We start from the raw sequence: 20,011 nt of genomic DNA, 5'->3' as shown, positions 1-20,011 counted from the left end.
TCCTTCTAATCTCCAACCCTTACAATTCCTCCAAGGTTAAGAACTGTCTCAGGCAGCAGCCCTCCTTGACTGGTCAGCTGCCTCTCTTAAAGGTTTTGTATTGCTTGACTGGTGTGGCTTAGCAGTGGAGCATCTATCTATGAACCAGGAGGTCAGGGTTCAATTCCCAGTTAGAGGCACATGCCTAGGTTGCGTGCTTGATCCCCGGTAGGGTGCGTGCAGGAAGCAGCCAATCAATGTTTCACTCTTATAGCTGATGTTTCTATCTCTCTTCCTTTCCTTCCTCTCTGAAATCAATAAAAATGTATTAAAAAGAAAAAAGGTTCTGTATTATGTCAACCTGAAATCTGCTTTCCAGCAGTCTACCTACTAGGACTGATGTTGCTTTGTTGAAGATTCTTAAGTCCCCTCCTACAGACTTTAGAAAATAGAACACCCAACATGCCTCTACTAGCCAACTTTCTATTTCCTTCTAATAGCATCATTCCAGAGGCTCTCCATTCAGTAGTGGAGATGGACATATTGCTTTGACCATTCTTGGTGTTAATACATGCATACTCCTGTTTACACACTGAGACTTTGCCATTAAATCTAGTCCAACATTATGCATTATTGTATAAAATTGTTTAATGATGTAAAACTTAGAAGACATGACTAAAAGGCAATGTTTACCTGTATTTGAGCGTCTTCTAATACCAAAGTCCCAACTTGAGGTAATATCGACTGACTGGGCATATACATAGCCCTGAGTCTCACCATTGCTTCCCTGAATGTCAGACTCACTGTCTCCAGTCATTGAAGGAGGATGAACCTTCTCTAGGTCAACATCATGATCAATGAGAACCATCTCACACATTCCTGTGTCATCACTGGTCACGTGTGACTGTCGAATATGAGCTAGAATGATAGTTGGATTGTCCAAGAAGGCCATCCTTTCTGTGGGCCAGTTTCCTTAAAAGGCTATTTTCTCCTCTTCATATTGTTTCACAGGCTCACCTACCTAGAAACACGATGTACACAGCAATATTTAAGAATAAGACAGAATAATTTTTCAAACAAATACAATGTGGTAAAATGCTACCTTGAAAATCAACATTTATTCCTGTACCTAGGAGCTTAAAAGGATTAAGTCTAAGCTGAAAGGAAATCCTTATCAGCACTAAGAGCTAAGGCTCCAGTCAATGAGGTCTCCTCTTGCAAAACAAATAATAGTAACTCCTTAGTCCAGCGTTTTTCAACCGCTGTTCCGCGGCACACTAGTGTGCCGCGAGATGTTGCCTGGTGTGCCGTAGGTGCAGACAAGACAAGAATTTTATAATTTTTCACTATTTTGTTTACTTAATATTTCATAATAAAGTAATTATAAAATACTTTCTTTGTGTTTATTTGATTCCTATTCAAGAGAATTACTTTATATATAGTCAATATAGGCACAGAGTTAAATTTTTTAACATTTTCTAATGGTGGTGTGCCTCATGATTTTTTTCATGAAACAAGTGTGCCTTTGCCCAAAAAAGGTTGAAAAACACTGCCTTAGTCCACTCAAGGTATATAACTACCGTTAAAACAATACACTTTCCTTTCTTCCTCCCCTTATTCCATGCAATCTCATCACTTTATAAGGTGGTAAATGAACAAGTTGTATTTTCTTCAAACGACATGCTGAAGTATTAAACTGCATATTTCTTCAGTTTACATTCCCCCATCATATATGGTTGTGAAGTATCTAATAGGGCACAGACAATGCTTTCTGAGTTACTAGGAAATTTACAAAAATGTACTACCAAAGTAATTTTGTTCAATAAATACATGCTCCGTTCTTCTGATTTAAAATAGTATTGTGCTTTTTAAAATAAAACTTATTAATCAAACTTGTCTCTTACTAGATTAATTTCTTATTTTAGAAACCTAATTATAAGAACTGCTTCCTGAACGCTATTAAAACTGCAATGCTGTTTATTTTGGGAACAAGATGGTACCTCATCAGTTGTATGGGAAGAAAATATTACGGAACACTGGTGAAGAACCTAAGGCCCTATAGGCAAAACTGGGTTCAAATCCTGACCCTATCACTTGCTAGCTATGTGATGTTGGTCAAAATAACGTTAACCTCTTTCAGCCTGTTTTCTTTATTTATAAAATGGGAATCTCATATAGAAGATAATGCAGATAAAGTGCCCAAAAGAGTACCTGGCAATAATTAAATATTAGCTGCTATAATTTCAGCTTTCAATTTGTGTTTCAAGTAACCCTAAAATACATCAACAATTTGCCCTTCTCTGGTAAAGTCACAGCAGGTAAATCCAGGGTGTGCTTCCTTTTGACAGAGGACTCTGCAGGTCGTTTGAGTTACCGCCCTGCTCCTCTAAACCATTAGGAAGTACAACAATGGGAAAGCTGGACTGAATTTGTTCCTTCAACAGTCCTGAAATTTATTTTTAGAAAGACCTATATAACACCAGCTTTTCTTGTCATTTGTTTCTTCTAGAAATGGAACATGGGGGAAATCTAGTTAATAAATCATTATAGCTAACAGGTTTTAAAATTTTCTGTCTGGTAATATATTCTATTGGCATCACTCGGTGGTTCTTAAAATAAAGATACTGAGATTAAGAAAAAGTTTAACTGAGGAGCATCTCTAACCAAGTGAATTACATTATCGCAGTTTTTTCCTAAATATATTCACTGAGGTCCTAGCTGGCTTGGCTCAGCCTTTGGATTGAAGGGTCCCAGGTTTGATTCTGGACAAGTGCACATGCTTGGGTTGTGGGCTCAATCCCCAGTAGGGGGTGTGCAGGAGGCAGCCAATCAATGATTCTCTATCATCATTGATGTTTCTATCTCTCCTTTTCCCTTTCTCTCTGAAATCAATAAAGAATAAATATATATTCACTGAGTACTTATTTTACACAGGGGCTAAAGGGAAATGCAAAGTTAAGGAATCCACGAATGAAAAGTTTATACCCTAACACACACCTAGTATGTCTCTGAATACAATGTGATTCCTCTAAGTGTCAAGTTTCTGAGGCATTCAGTCTCAGAAATGTTAATGTCAGCTCGCCATTTTAAATGGATTAATAAAAAAAAATATTACAGAATTTGCCCTGGCCGGTGTGACTCAGTGGTTACAGCGCCTACTTGAGCACTGAAGGATAGCAGGTTTGATCCCAAGCACCAGTCAGGGCACATGCAGGAAGCAACCAATCAATGTCTCTCTCTCTCTCTCTCTCTCTCTCTCTCTCTCTCTCTCTCTCTCTCTCTCTCTCCTTCTCCCTCTCCTCACTCCCTTCTACTCAATGGAAAAAAATATCCATTAACAAAAAAACAAACAAAACACAAAACATTACAGAACTAACAAGGGACATTTAAATTTCATTTATAAAAATAAAAGCTTCTGTCTGGCCAATGTGGCTCAGTTGGCTGACATTGGCCTATGAAACAGTAGGTCACGGTTCAGTTCCCAGTAGGGGCACATACCCGGGTTGCGGGCTCGATCCCCCGTACGGCTGTACGGGGCTTTGCAAGAGGCAGCCGAACAGTGATTACTCTCTCTCTCACCCTCTCCCTTCCTCTCTGAAATCAATAAAAACATATTTTAAAAATAAATAATAAAAACTTCTTATATAGCCTCAAAATAATGTATACAGCCACAGAATTACTTATAAATGAGAGTTTGTGTTTTGTTACAGAATCATAGGTTCAAAGATCCGCAGAGCTTCAAATACCCTCACTACAATCACGATAAGCGTCTACCCCATAAAAGGAAGGCAACTAGCTGCCAGCAAAAGAGGGGCAGATGCTTTCAACCTGATATTGAATAGTTCTCCCTTGCAAAAACGGGGGCTTCGGCAAGGAACCACACATTTAATGGATGCTCTGGCACTGAAGAGTCAAACAGCAAAGGGCAAAGCAACAAAAGCAGTATACTGACTACCCTCCTTCTTTTCAAGGAAAACGGACCTGCTCCATCACTTCTCATGAAGAAAAGAGTTATGGACAAACACTTGTGATGGCACACAAAAACTCCCTAATGTTATCCTTATAGAACTAAGCCCTTAAAGCATCCCAACACAAAAAGATATCTTCTCTATTAATACATTATGACTTCACACAATGAGGAATCTGTATGACTCACTCAACAAATAATGCATTCAATACCAGTTTTTTGTTTTTTTTAAATATTCCTATTGATTTTTTATTTTATTTTTTTTAAAGAGAGGAAGGGAGTGAAAGAGAAGCATTGATTGGCTGCCTCCTGTATGCTGCCTACCAGGGACCGAGCCTGCAACCTGGACACATGCCCTGCCTGGGAATCGAACAGGCAACCTTTCGGTGCATAGGATGACGCCCAACCAACTGAGCCACACTGTCCAGGGCAATCCTAGTTATGATAGGGGACTCCCCACAGGATGCCTGGGAAATGTGCTTTCCAGCTCCTATGTCAAGTACTTGAGGATTCAGACTGTCAGTCTCAAAGACAGGGGCTATAACACCACATCCCTTCTGGCAACAAAGGATCTTATACATTTCAGGAATTCAAAAAATGTCTCTGCCTGACTTCCAAGGACTATACACTTCTGTTGTAGAGATTAGACATATATGAACATGTCATGTGTAAGAGAGATTATAAAGAAAGGATTGCCTTTTTTCTATTAATACAAATACAAGAACTCTTCAATGTGCTCTTCAAAACTGTCACCTTGGGACACTATCAACTTATTCCAATACTACTTTTTAAAACCAAATAATATGTTTTAAATCACTTAAAGAGCAGCAAATTATCATTTGAAGGTAGATTTGATTTCTAACACAAAGATATTCTGAACACAGATTAAAACAAGTTATTTTCTCTCATCAGTTGTAAAAAGATTAAAAATGTTTAAAATTAATGTTGGCTGGGGCTCAGAAAAATGGACTTTTTAATGGGCAATTTAGATGAAAAAGTTCTGTAAGATAGATGTGGTGTTTGCACAACAACGTGAGTATACTTAATGGCCTTGAACTGTACACTTGAAAATGGTTAAAATGGTAAATATTATGTTTATATATTTTACCTCATTTTAAAATTTAAATTAAAAAAAAAGATCTATGAAGGGCCAGATTAAACAAAATTAAATGTTTTCTTCTTGCTGTTTATAGCACTTTTCAAAGCTTTTAAACTACGAATGTATTGGGTCGGCAACTAAGTAATTGCGGGTTTCACACATATATGGCTTCAGTTGAATTTTTAGGTTTGCAGACACAGTACAAATGTAAAACACATTTTGTATTTGATAGTTGGCTATTCAGCTGTTAATCAGTAAAAAAAGTTTTTTGATCTGTTTTGTAGTTTTTGTTTGGCGTTCGTTGAAAAATGGAAAATCAAAAGGAACATTTTCGTCATATTTTGCTTTTTTATTTCCGCAAAGGGAAAAACGCATCGCAAGCTCATAAAAAGTTATGTGCTGTTTATGGTGACGAAGCCTTAAAAGAACGGCAGTGTCAAAATTGGTTTGCCAAATTTCGTTCTGGTGATTTTTCACTCAAAGATGAAAGACGCTCTGGTCGTCCAGTTGAAGTTGATGACGCCCTAATCAAAGCAATAATCAATTCGGACTGTCACAGTACAACACGTGAGATTGCAGAGAAGCTCCATGTATCACATACATGCATTGAAAATCACTTAAAACAACTTGGCTATGTTCAAAAACTCGATACATGGGTTCCTCACGAACTGAAAGAATCACAGTTAACGCAACGCATTAGCAGCTGCGATTTGCTAAAGAAACGTAATGAAAATGATCCATTTTTAAAACGACTGATAACTGGCAATGAAAAATGGGTTGTTTACAACAATATCAAGCGGAAAAGATCGTGGAGCAGGTCAGGTGAACCAACTCAAACAACATCAAAAGCTGATATTCATCAAAAGAAGGTTTTGTTATCAGTTTGGTGGGATTACAAAGGAATTGTCTACTTTGAACTCTTACCACCCAACCGAACGATCAATTCTGATGTCTACATTGAACAACTAATGAAATTAAACAATGCAGTTGAAGAAAAGCGGCCCGAATTGACAAATCGAAAAGGTGTTGTATTCCATCATGACAATGCAAGGCCACACACATCTTTGGTCACTCGGCAAAAATTAATGGAGCTTGGTTGGGATGTTTTGCCACATCCACCATATAGTCCTGACCTTGCACCATCTGATTACTTTTTGTTTCGATCTTTACAAAACTCCTTGAATGGTAAAAATTTCAATAATGATGATGATGTCAAATCGTACCTGATTCAGTTTTTTGCTAATAAAAACCAGAAGTTTTTTGAACATGGGATTATGATGCTGCCTGAAAGATGGCAAAAGGTCATTGATCAAAATGGGCAATACATTATAGAATAAAGTTATTTAGTTCCATGAAAAAATTGTCTTTGATTTTCTTTAAAAAATCCGCAATTATTTAGCTGCCGACCCAATATATTGTGAAGCTCCAAGAGTGGGGAATCTAGTAACACAACATATTCCAAATCCCAAACTTATCTGATCCCTAAACATTCTGATCCCTAACACGAATCAAATCGAAGAGCTTGCGATCTTAACCACTATACAGCCTCTCTAAACAAAAGAACAAAGAATTATAATAGTTGTAATAAATATGATTTTTAAATATCCTGACATTGAGCTCTTGAGTTCTGGGGCCTGAGAGAAATTTCTTCCATGGGTCTCTTTTATTTATTGATTTTATTGATTCCCCCCCTCCCAGAGAGGAAGGAAGAGAGAGCGGGATAGAGAGTTACAAACATCGATAAGAGAGAAACATTGATCAGCTGCCTCCCGCACACCTCCTATTGGGGATGAGCCTGCAACCAAAGTAAATGTCCTTGACTAGAATCAAACATGGGACCTTTAGCCTGCAGGCCGACGCTCTGTCCACTGAGCCAAACCGGTTAGGGCTCCATGGGTCTTTATGAAAGATGTAAGACAGCAAATGTATTATGCAGTAAACTAGACCCTTACTTAGCCTCTCTTCTGCTAATGCAATAGAGAATTGTTGAAGAGCAAGATATAAACAGTGCATGCAATGATGGCTCAAATATAAAAGTCACAACATTTTACACACGAAAAGAACTTCAGAGATCATCTATTTGTTGACCTAAAACCACAGATGGGTGTCCTTTAAATTCTCAGTTAGGTCTAACTATCTTTTTGTAAAAATCCCTAGAGATTTGTGCGACTTCAGCTACAAAGTCCATACCTAAAAATTCCGTTTCTTCTGTTTCTTTAAGTAACCCCCATGAGCAAATGAGCTCTAAGAACCTGAGATAGGCAGCAACATGGTTTAAAAGCTCAAGTTCAGCCAATGGCTAAAAGGAAATTCCGCTTCTTGAACTTTCAACACTGCAAACTCACTTCTCTGCCAGACAGACTTCAAGTCCCCTCACCTGCAATCTGTGAAAACTTGTCCAAATAAGCAACAGCCTGCGGCTTTTCAAAGGTCTGCAAACTCCCAATCAAAAATTACTGCTGCCCCATCAATGTGTCATATAAATGTTGGCATGTTAATTGTGTATTTATAAGATTGTTAATGGTTAGTTAATTTACCTCCCACACTATTATTGTACTTGAAATGATTTAACGTCTGCTGAGGGAGTTAACAACATGTAACAACAGATGCGAGAATTTTTTTTTTTTTACCTTTCCACACTGTAGCCCCACTTCATGCTATTAGCGTTAGGCAAGTTAAACATGATTCCTATACAAGATTCCTTAGTGTTATAGAAGTACTCACATTTATTTCTCACAAACAGGAATGATCACGAGTTAGAAATATAAAAGCCTTTTTATTATATGCAAAGTCTTCCAACAGACCCTTTTTTAAACTAAGATTTCAGCATTCTTCAATCTAGTTAAAGTTCTGAACTCATATACCTTTTGGAATTTGAAAATAATTGAAATGACCATTAAAATAAAATGCACCTTATTGCTTTTAAATCTCTTTTTCTAACACTCTCCAATTTAACTCTAAATTAAATCTTCATTTATTTTTTAGACCAGCAAAAAAAATTAAGCTTTTTCCCCTAGGGGAATTAAAATCTCCTCTATGTAAAAATGTCTAATTTCGTTACACAGTAAATAGCAAGGTCCTATATCTGGAGTTTAATTTTTCCTTTCACATTTTTACTTCTATATTTTAACTAAAGGTACTTATTAGACTAAATCAAAACAACAGAAGTGAAATGCTTGTATCTTCTTTTGAATAAGAGGTTCATTCACTACATCACTGCGAGGCAGGCTCTGGGAATCCTACAAAAAATTATATAAACACTGGCCTGCATCCTCCAGAGACTACTTTCACTGACCTAACAGCAACATAAGGCAATGCATACTAACCACCAAATGAGATGCAAAGACAATTATATTTTCCGAGAAGGCTTCAGGAAGGAAGAGGGTCCCATTTAAGGATGGCCAAGCTTTCATTAGGCAGAATCACAGAGAACAGTAATAGATGACATTTACTAAGCTTGTCCTATCATCCTTACAACCACCACAAGGTGTAGGTATTAATATTAGCTTCATTTTATAGGTATAATAAAATTAAGGCTTAAAGGAATTAAGTAACTTGTTCAAGGTCACATGTAGACTTTGAAAAGGCCAGTCTTCGCAGCTCCTCCCAGAAGGCTCACACTGTGATCTACTTTGCGCAACAGAATGCAGTGGAAGTAAAATGGAACTTCTGAGCCTTGACGTCAGGAAAACTTGCAGCTTCTGCTATTGCCTTCTTTGGAATAATATATTAATCATGGGGAGAAACCTGGGATAAAAGACTACATGGAGAAGCTTGGGTGTCAATCCAGCTTTCCTGCTGAGACCCCCTGTTGAGTGACTTAAGGCAGTGGTCGGCAAACTCATTAGTCAAAATTCAACAGTACAACGATTGAGATTTCTTTTGAGAGCCAAATTTTGTAAACTTAAACTTCTTCTAACACCACTTCTTCAAAATAGACTCGCCCAGGCCATAGTATTTTGTGGAAGAGCCACACTCAAGGGGCCAAAGAGCCTCATGTGGCTCGTGAGCTGCAGTTTGGTGACCACGGACTTAGGGCATCTGGAACCCACTAGACCCTATCAACCTGCCAGAGCAAGTCCTGTGTCCTAACCAATGTTTCCTTTGGGCAAAGGGACACTGACTCTTGATTTTTCTCTTCTTGTACCACTAACCTCCACCTGAAATGTCTCTGAATCTTACCATGTGCCAAGATCCAGTTAGAGGAAGCCTGGTACAAGTACAGTGCTTCTCAAACTCTCCACGAACACACCTGAAGGGCAGAGGAGAGTGGGCATAAGTCAAGGTATGATAGAACCTAGGGAGAGCCACCTAGAGCATCATGCTACAAAAAATTTATTTTTAGAATTTACTCATATTTGCATCCTATCCTATAATATACTACACCTAGAAAGAAGTGCTTTAGTTTTGAACTAAACTATAGAGTGCATGCTTACTCTGCAGCTTCTAAAACCTCCTGGCACATACTGGGGTTCCCATAACCCCACTTTGAACAGCAAGGTCTAGTGGAAAAATATAGACTTTGGTGTCAGAAATATCTAATTTTATGAAGATAAAATGGACAACTTAAGACCTAATTTTTGCTCAAGATACTTCTTATGAAGAACAACTGTAATTATGAACAGCAAACTATATGTAAAGTTCTAAACACAAGTAAGACTGAAACTTCAACTATTATGCAACTGTTATAAAATAATCTATATTTTCAAAGTGTTTTTGAAATACTGTTTATTAACAGCAGTAGCTGTGAAACTTCAGACAACCTAACCACCCACCACTCCCAAAACTCCGACAACTGTGGAGAAAAAGGACTTAGGCACACATGGACTTTCTACAACTGTAACAGTCAATACCAAATATAATCAAAGGAGCTTAACTACTACCTCAGTGGGAATGGTGCTCCTAATATTGCTGTAAAACTTAATCTCCTTAACTGGAAAAAGTAGAAAAGGTACTTACAATGCAAATGACAAACATTACAGTCAAATCATGCATCAGAGTGAAAATAGATGGAAATCAGGGTTTTTTTAATCACCCCTCCTCCTACCCAAAGAATGAGACACACTTGGCGGAAATGCTGCTTACCAAGTAAAGGTTACTCTGAAATACTTCAAATTCCATAAGCACTCCGGATTGCAAAAACTGTGGGAAGAGAATGTTCCAAACACAGACTAACGGACAGAAGGCACAGATGGAATAAACCCTGATACATGATGACTACCCTAAGAAAGTCTAATCTGAAAACTGAACATATTTGTTCTCAGGTCAGTAAACAAGGTTCAGTTTCTGAAATATGTTCAAAATAACAAATTTTATAAGTCTAAAGTATAAATAGTAGGGATTTATTGTTAAAGATAACTAAATAATTTCCTTCACATACTTCAGTGGTCAGCAAACTCATTAGTCAACAGAGCCAAATATCAACAGCACAACGATTGAGATTTCTTTTGAGAGCCAAAATTTTTAATAGATTTATTTTTTTTAATATATTTTATTGATTTTGTACAGAGGAAGGGAGAGAGATAGAGAGCTAGAAACATTGATGAGAGAGAGTCATCAATCAGCTGCCTCTTGCACACCCCCTACCGGGGATATGCCCGCAACCAAGGTACATGCCCTTGACCAGAATCGAACCCGGGACCTTTCAGTCCCCAAGCCGACGGAGAGCCAAAATTTTTAAATTTAAACTTCTTCTAACGCCACTTCTTCAAAATAGGCTCACCCAGGCCGTGGTATTTTGTGGAAGAGCCACACTCAAGGGGCCAAAGAGCCGCATGTGGCTTGCGAGCCACAGTTTGCCGACCACTAACCTAGTTTACATATACAGGATGGGCAAAAGTAGATTTACAGCTGTGAGTGTGTGAAACATGGTTTACTCTTGTATGATTATTAGCACGAATTTCTGTGCAAGGGGCTCGGCCATCGCGGCCCCAGCTGCTCATGGCCCTGCCCACTGGTTGTTCTGAAAGGGCCAGTTCCCCTGTCCAGTCTAATTAGCATATTAGCACTTTATTATATGGGATTAGTGTATTCTTTTCCATATGAACTCTAAACCTACTTTTGCCCAACCGTGTATAAATCTCTGTCACATTTCTTTCTTTTTTAAAAAAAAATATATATATATTTATTGATTTTTTACAGAGAGAAAGAGAGAGGGATAGAGAGTTAGAAACATGGATGAGAGAGTTATCGATCAGCTGCCTCTTGCACACCCCCTACTGGGGATGTGCCCGCAACCACAGTACATGCCCTTGCCCGGAATTGAACCCGGGACCTTTCGGTCCGCAGGCCGACGCTCTATCCACTGAGCCAAACCGGTCCCGGCCTCTGTCACATTTCAAACTTAAGTTATATATATTTTATTTTTTTATATCAACAATTTTATTTAACATGTGTTTGTTGCCTATGCTTACGAGAATATAAGTTATAACAAATCAAACTTTATATTATCATTTTGGGGATGTGATCACCCTTTTAATTCTGGTCATATATTAACAAGGCAACTTTAACCGAGTAATCAAAGCTTCATTAGCTTGTAAACAAACTGTTTCTCAGGTAAACTGAATTGCACCACATCAGAAACTTAAGCAAATAAATAAATACAAAAAAGGCAGGGAATATAAATTAGGGCAGACAAATCTGTATCTAGCCTCATGCCGGTAAAGAGCATTCTATCAATATAGTGAAATGCTAATCTCCTAATTAACAACCTAATTAGGTAATTATGGCTTTGCAGAGGGATGCCGAAATGAAATATGACAACATGGTCACCTCTTTATATGGCACCTGTGGGCCTTTTCAGCTGTCATTGCAAAGAGTGCAATATCAATTTGAACAGATGACAAAGTGCTGTCATTTTTCATTCTGGTAATATACAGAATGCTTGGACAGAAGCAGTTTACAAAAAGAAACATCTTGCCGGGTATTTTCCCAATTTAAATATGCTCAAATATTTTGTTAAATTTTTGCACACTTTTTATATTATATATAGAATTACCATGCACATTTTTAAAAAAAACTTAACTGGCCATCATGCTTAACTGTACTTGCTGAAACAATTGAAATTTCAATGATGAAATATACAAAAATTAGGAAAAGCACCAATACATTATGACTTTTAATATTTATGCATTTTTTATATTACAGAAAAATTAAAATCCATACTTTGATCTTTAATTTTTTTCTTACAAAAATGGGAATTCGCACCATTTTCTGTAACAAAAAAGCACTTCCCAATATCTAAGCATTCAACCCACACAAAAAACTCTATTCAAGGGTGGGAAAAATACAATTCTTTTTTATGGAAAACAGTATAATAATAAATAATAATACAACTGTAAGCCTACTTTTGCCTATAGTGTATATATCAATGCCCAGCCTCACAGATATGAGAGTGCACTCTCTTTGAAAAAGCCCTGGTTGGATGGCATGGCTCAGTGGTTGAGCATCAACCTATGAACCAGGAGGTCACGATTCGATTCCCAGTCAGGCCATATGCTCTGATTGCAGGCTGGATCCCTAGTGTGGGATGTGCAGGAGGCAGCCAATCAATGATTCTCTCTCAACATTGATATTTTCATCTCTGTCACATCTTCCTTCCTCTCTGAAATCAATAAAAATATTAAAAAGAAGTATGTAATAATTTCAACAATAAAGAATTTACTCAGTCCCCAAGCCGACGCTCTATCCATTGAGCCAAACCGGTCTTGGCATCATTTTGTTGTCTTTTTTGTGCCTACAAACAGGTCCTCTAGAGCAGATACCAAATATCTAACTTTTCTACATCCGCAGCCTCTACCTCAAATTCTGATATAATGAGAATTCAATAAACAAGTAAATATTATTTTTTTTAAAAAAAGAATTTAAATTAAAAAAAGAAAAGACCTGTCACAGGACTACTCACTACCCACTGGCCATTAAAAAGGTGATGGCAGGTGGACTGGGACACTGGTACATTCCAACATGAACACAACTCTTCTTCCACAATACTGTCTTAAATAGGATTTTGTGGGAAGGACAGAAAGGCTAGCCAGGAAACCTCAACATCATTTATCTCAAGAAACATGAAACCAAATTCTAACAATAGAGGTGAAAACTAACTTGAAAATACAATCCTATATAATAAAAGCCGAATATGCCAATTGTCCCCTTGACCAGGCAACATGGTGCCGGCAGTGGGTGGCAGTGGAGATGCTGCCGGCCCCACTGGGCCCCGATGAGAGTGAGCCTCCCGTGGGATGGTGGAGCAGGTGAGCAGGCGGTGCCAGGCCAACACAGGTGCGAGCGGGGAAGAGGGGGGGACCGAGGGGGGATGGCAATTGGGGGCAACCAGACTAGCAGGAGGCGGGGGAGGGGGGGAGTTAGGATAAATTTGACGGGTCTCATCATGGCAGGAGGGAGCTCTGGGTCTCGGCAGCACTCTGGGTCTCATACAGTCAGGGTCTTGGCTAGCCGTCAAAGCAGACCCTGACAGGAGGGAGAAGGGAGCCCCATTCCTCGCAGAATCAGCCATTGGTCAGCTTGCTTAAAATGAATCCACAGGGAATTTAAAAATGTTAAATTGTTTTGAATGTGTAAAATTCAGTCCATTTTGTCTGCATCAATAATAAAAGCATATTCATAAAAGTATACTCAAGTATAGGATATGAATTTAACACTGCATGTATGTATGGGTAAATGTGACATAATATTCAATTTATTTCACAAGTGATTACTATAATTTAATTCCAATACTTATTCTAATACCTTCTTGCTGTTTCCAGAATTTAAGTTTTGTTTTGTAAAAGGTTTCTCCCATTTTTCTCACTTTCAATTACTTAAAACTGTTTCCTTCTCTGGGTCCAAATTTTGTGTTTCCTATATTAAATCTATTTCCCCAATATATCTAGACTGCTGCCAACACAAGTTAATAAATTCTGAATGACTGCTCAGGATTTATTTTCTTCATTTTTATATTCCATGTTATGTCCTCATACAAGAGAGTGTGAATGAAAACAAGTATCTAGAAGACCAATATTTTTTTCCAATTTTCACCTGGTGGAAGCTGGGTATTAAAATAAAAATAAATTAAACTCTTGGGCTGGGAACTCCCTGGCCATATTTCTCTCACTATGCTGGGTGTCTCTATGCCCCCTTTCAATCTTGTGTATATATAGTCAACAAAGCGCCGTATGCATTTGGGGACCACCTGGCCTGTCAAGGTCCTTTCCCAGAGTAATGAACAAAGGACAGGGGAAGAGCTGAGCAGTAGCTCCCTACCTGCCAAGAGAGGAGAAGCAGCACTTTGTATTTGAACCATTCTCTACCGGGTCTACCAGTAATCAGCTGTGTGACTTTAAGCACGTCAATTAGAATCAGAAAGCTTGGCATCCTAAGAAGACTTCAGCAAGACTTGATTTGAGCTCCTCATTATCATCCAGATGGGGAAAAAGATACAAAAATTTCTAAAGTGGCTCAACCAAAATCAAAAGGCTGTCAGCAGCATAGCTACAGTCAGACCTCAAGCCCCTCTCAGTCAAGTGCACTTTCTACTAAACTGTCTTTCACTGGGAGCCAATTTTTTAATCCCAAGAGGTTATGTTTACCCTCCATGTTCACTCCATGGCACTGTGCAGAGGACCAACAGAGGCAAGAGCTTGTATAGCATTGAAAGTGCTAAACGTATTACAAGGTCATTTCCTCATCAAGACCCATCCCTCCTGAAATCTAGTCTGATTATATAATAAAAGCATTCGCCCTGCCACTTCCCCAAAGACATCAGTTTGAGTCAATTATAAGCCTCTCACTCTGGCAATTTACCAGTACACTTCTATCAGTAATCCCGACTTGAGTTGTACCTCCTCCTTTGGACAGTGGATACCAAAATTTCAGCGATAAAGTACATCAAAGTTCACAAACAGACTGCCCAGGATTGTACACAGCACACAAACATGCTTTAGTCCACACAGTAATTTTGTAAATTTCAAAATTTTTAAACTAAATATATACATTAAAACCCAGCCTTTGCTGGGTAGCTCAGCTGGTTAGAGCATCAAGCTTCTACACCAAGGTTGTAGATTCAATCCCCAGTCAGAACACATACAAAAATCAACCAATGAATGCACAAATAAGTGCAAAAACGAAGAGATATTTCTCTCTCCCTCTCTCTGTCTCTCCCCAAATCTCTGACCCTCTCTCTCTCTACAATAAAAATTAAAAAAAAAAATTTTAAATAAATACATTAAAACCCAGATTTCTAGCATCTCTTCTTTTGTTGTTGTTAATCTTCACCTAAGGATGTTTTCCCCATTGCTTTTCAGAGAGACTGGAAGGGAGGAAGGGAAAGGGGGGGGGGGGGGGAGAGAGAAGGAGAAAGACAAAGAGAGACATGGATGTGAGACACAGTATTAGTTACCTTCCGTGGAGGATGGGGTGGGAATAAGGGAGGTAGTGAACTGGCAACCAACAGCTGTCTTCAGACTGGACATATGCCCTCCAGTTCATCAAGATCTAGCCTACTTTCTATATTACATCATGGGCATTTGAGTTGGAGACTCCTGAGGCAGATGCTCAAAAGAAAACTAATGCAATAAATATCTGTTCACTCTTTTGGAAAGTCCAGGTTTTTTTTTCTGGCATTCTCACTCACTAGCTACGTGACTCTTGGATACCCTACCTAATCACTAAGATTCATCACCTATCTTAGAGCATCCTGAAGACTGACGGAAACGAAGTAAAGGGAAAACATTTAACAATGACCAGAACATAAGTGCTCAATTATAATTATTTTAAATTGAACACAAGTTGAAATGAGCTCATCTTTATGTCAAAACTTCTCAAAAACTTAAAACTCACAGGAAACTCAAGGTCAGAGAATCTACTACGGGAAAAAAACAATGTGACAGAATTCTTTGTCATATAATTGGCATCTATTGCTGTGTTCTTAACAATAAGGCCTATATATCAGAATAACAGGGTTCCAGCAAATTCTCAGCCTGAACTTTTAGAAATCCACTGAAGTACAACAGTTTCTGAAGTCCTCAGATATGAGTCAACTAGCAAAGCAAACCCCCCGATAAAAAGAAATGTATTTCACATCACCGATAAGGCAGTGAGCTCCTTGAGTGCAGGGGCCACGTTCATTCCTCAACATCCCCACTGCCCAGCACAGGGACCAGCTCACTGGAACAGCTCAAGGGCTAGCTCTTCTCTGAAGCCTCTTCAGAGGGTCCCCCTCCACATCACAAGGAAGAGTGGAGATTCCAAAGAACAGATTATCTAACAGATAATCCCCTCTACTCACAGCCCCAACAGCTGCATAAACTCGTGGAATTTATTTAATCTCTCTGTGCTCTAGTTTGCTCATCTGTAAAACACACACTTTCCGGTAGAGAAATAAATGAGACGGTACTTTTAACACAATGCTGGCACATAGTAAGTGCTCATTAGCTATCATTATCAGTGTTCCCTCTTTTTGTCCTCCTTGGTATCCTTGGGGATTGCTATCTTTGTACCTAAAGTACTTCACTACAGTTCACCTGCACACCAACATGTCTCCCCGACTAGAATGTCAACAACCTCAGAGTAGGAACCTGGTTTGATTCCTCTTTGCATTCCCAGGGTCTAACATTTTCCCCGTCACTGTGGAATGAATGACAGATCCTCTGAGTATTTATTAACTAGGAAAGTTCTAAGAAGAAACTGGAATTTACCTCTCTTGCCTGACACTCAATCCCTCACTGACAAGGACCTCTAGTGACCCTCCGACTTTACCTTCCAGGATCCCCACATAAAAAGAAGCAATGGCTTGCTTTCTTAAGGCTGCTCTACTAACCGCTCTAAAACCATGCCAGTCATTGCCCTTTGCATCTTAGAATTATCATTTCAGAGTCCTTTTATCAATCCTTTTATCCACATTAGCTTATTATATTATATATTCACAATACTCCATGAGGTCCACATTATCCCAACCCATACTTGAGGAAAATGATGCTTAGAATTAAGAAACTTGCCAAAGGTCACATATCTAGCCAGAGAAGGATCCGGGAATCGAATACAGAGGTCATGGCTATTCTCTACACAACGCCTTCCTTGCTCCTATTCAAAGCTGAGCTGACCCACCTTCTACCCTCTTGCTTTGAAAGATCATGGTCTTCCCTACATTTAAAAGAAGATCTATAGCATTAATTTTTTAAAAATATATATTTTATTGATATTTTACAGAGAGATAGAGATAGAGAGCTAGAAATGTTGATAAGAGAGAAACATCGACCAGCTGCCTCTTGCACACCCCCTACCAGGGATGTGCCCGCAACCAATGTACATGCCCTTGACCGGAATCAAACCTGGGACCCTTTAGTCCGCAGACTGACTCTCTAGCCACTGAGCCAAACCGGTTTCGGCTATAGCATTAATTTTGACACTCATATTTCTTTCTCTAGTATACCTGTTTCAATATATACTTGATATGGTGTGAGAAAGAAGGCAAAATACATAATGAAAAAAACACAGATGTAGGCATCAGACAGACCTGGGTTTGAATCCTGGCTCTGTCTTGTGCCAGCTGTGTAATTTATCCTGAGTCTTCCTAATCTATAAATTGAGATTAAAATGATTAAACAAGAGAAACCTCTATGTAATACCCAGTACACGGTAAATAATAAAGCTTAGTTAACCCCACATAATGAAGCATTACCTGGCCACAGCACTCCTCAAAAACAAATGACTCTCCCTCCCTCGCCCCCTCCCCCTTCCCCCTTCTATATTATCACTGTATCATAGAAAGAATGCTCACACCATCACTCTGTGTTGGAATTATTTAACCTTTATCTCTCTCACTAAATTGAGCTCCTTGCTACAAGGACTGAGCCCTATTGACCTCTACATTGTCTGGCATGGTACCTGGTATATATCCATGCTCAGTAAATGCTTGCTAAGCAAAGTAATTATAGATATGATGAGTGTTTATAGGATTCTAGAAAAGAAATAATTTCCAGCTGGGGTTGTACTGAATTGGTTGATGGGGGCTCATTTCAGCTGGGCCCTGGGTAACATCTCAGCAGCTCACAATAGAAAAGAAGCTTCTGGGCAGGGAGAATGTCCTACAAAACAAGGGACGAAGAAAAGAACAAATATGACTGGAGACCCTACTTGAGGATCAGGGTAGAGTCATTTGGGAAGGGGACCTGTTCAAGCACAGCTGGAACTTTAGCCGGCACCAGGTCAGGAGGAGGAGAGGAATGTACATTCAGTCTGGGATCGCAGCAGTTGAAGGTAGGCCTGAGCACAAAGCTGAACGGAAAAGGGGCCACCTGCATGCCTCAGAGGCTCCAGCAAGCTTGCAAGTGTGTAAACCAAAAAAATGGAAAACAATGATGGATGCTTCATCAAGAACTCTTTCAGCATGTATTGAGCATCTCCTGAGGGCTCGTTGTGTATGAAGCATAAAGGACGGCGTCTCCTTTTCCTGCTCTAGTGCGTTTTTAAATGAGGAATCCACCCTTTTTGCTTGTCAGAACAGAATGCGCATGTTGGTTTTGTTTGAACTCATGTTTTAATAAACACCTGTCTCCACTTGACCATTCACACCCGGGGAAGTTTTGAACTTCGCTGGTTTTGATTCACAACATGATGCTTTTTGCACGGTGCCAAAAACGACTTGGGTTCATTCAGAATGAAATGTTAACCAATTTCTGAGTCAACTTTTTGGGCTCAGGTTGAAGTAATAGTTTTGTTTAAGCTATAATCATTTTTTTCTACTTTAAACAGATTTAGAATACTCTTTGCCACTCCCCCAAAGAAAAAAGCTGAATCGAAGTTCCAGCAGCACTCCACCACAAAAACAAAACAAAACAAAACAAAACAAAAAACACAGTTCTGCAAGGCCATTGACCCCATTTGTGGCAAATGGAGAGGAGGCGCTAGGAACCGGAGGCCACAAGGACAATACTTTAAAAACTTAATTTCCATATTGTAAAGATCAGAACACCTAAATGTGGAGCCAGAAACTGCCAGGGCCAATGGCATCCTCCTCCCTCCTCTCACTCCTCCCCAACACTACCAGACCCACGAGCCTCTCCTCCCCCAGATCACACACCCAGCTAGCTGTCAGACTCACAGCAGCCTCGGGTTCTGGAAAGGGCCAGGAAACGGATGCTCACGGGAGACCTGAGCAAGAGCCAGACCAGCTGCCCGCCGGGCAGCGTCGGGCGCAGAGGAGTGCGGAGCCGCTCGGCTCTCCAGGTGGCCGGCAGGAGAGCAATCGAGCAAGGTAGCGGCTGGGGCAACCTTTACCTGAAGGTGCAGCCACACTACCGGACGGGGCGGCCCGGGACACGTTCCTGGGGGGGAGGGTCCGGCTCCTCTGTGCCTCTCGGCCCTAGCCCCGAACTCCCGGAAACCTCGGGGGCTGGCGATCCTCCCGGCCGGCTCAGCTGCCGCCTTCCGGGCTCGCCCTCATGCCCCCGCTGCTCGCCGCCGCCCGCCGGCAGAGTAGCAGCTCAGTTGCCCCGAGTCGCGCCACGACCCGGAACCACAACTCATGCACCGGAAGTCCCCGACCGGGAAGGAGCTGCTGGCTGGGGACGCAGTGCGCAAGCCCCAGAGCCGGGAGCGGAGAGTGGAGCCCTCCCAAGGGGGCGGGGCCGAACGGAAAGCCGTGCGCATGCGCGCCACTTTCCTGGCACCAGGTGAGGCCTTGGTCAGAGACTGGCTGAGAATCTACCCCTGGACTTGGGTAGGTGGAAATCAGTGTTAGCTTTCTCCTCCGGATCGTCTCCCTTCTCCCCATTTCTATGGGAGAAAGCCTTAAGTTCGTAGAAAATGAGTGATGAGGCCGCTTAGCCTCTGGGTCAGAAAGACCTAACTGGCTGTGCATCCTAAAACAAGAAAACCTCCCACCTATACAGCAGTTCCAATTTTAGAGTACTGCGGTGAGACTCAAACGGGATGAGGCTTTAAAAACCCCACACACAGTGCCTGACACAATA

General features: G+C 40.1%; 1 protein-coding gene across 11 annotated transcripts in view; it reads right to left on the bottom strand.

Moving 5' to 3' along the window:
- Positions 1-19,574, bottom strand: part of MAPKAP1 (MAPK associated protein 1) — a 179,575-nt gene extending 160,001 nt beyond the window's left edge. For 2 of the 11 annotated variants that reach the window (XM_084898376.1, XM_084898375.1), the window contains exons 1-4: positions 19,317-19,574; positions 17,554-17,615; positions 9,228-9,297; positions 673-1,000 (exon numbers count right to left, since the gene is read on the bottom strand). In XM_084898376.1, coding sequence (XP_084754502.1) covers positions 673-931 — 259 coding nt within the window. In that variant the 5' untranslated portion in view covers positions 932-1,000; positions 9,228-9,297; positions 17,554-17,615; positions 19,317-19,574. The remainder of the gene's footprint in view (positions 1-672; positions 1,001-9,227; positions 9,298-17,553; positions 17,616-19,316) is intronic. The other 9 variants (XM_084898378.1, XM_084898368.1, XM_084898377.1 and 6 more) reach the window with 9 other exon arrangements.
- Between the last annotated feature and the right edge of the window lie 437 nt (positions 19,575-20,011).

The sequence above is a fragment of the Pipistrellus hanaki genome (assembly GCF_964339955.1).
Source record: "Pipistrellus hanaki genome assembly, chromosome: 11".
Classification (NCBI taxonomy): domain Eukaryota; kingdom Metazoa; phylum Chordata; class Mammalia; order Chiroptera; family Vespertilionidae; genus Pipistrellus; species Pipistrellus hanaki.
Note: the sequence above shows the minus strand (reverse complement) of the source record. Positions and strands in the feature narration are given on the sequence as shown.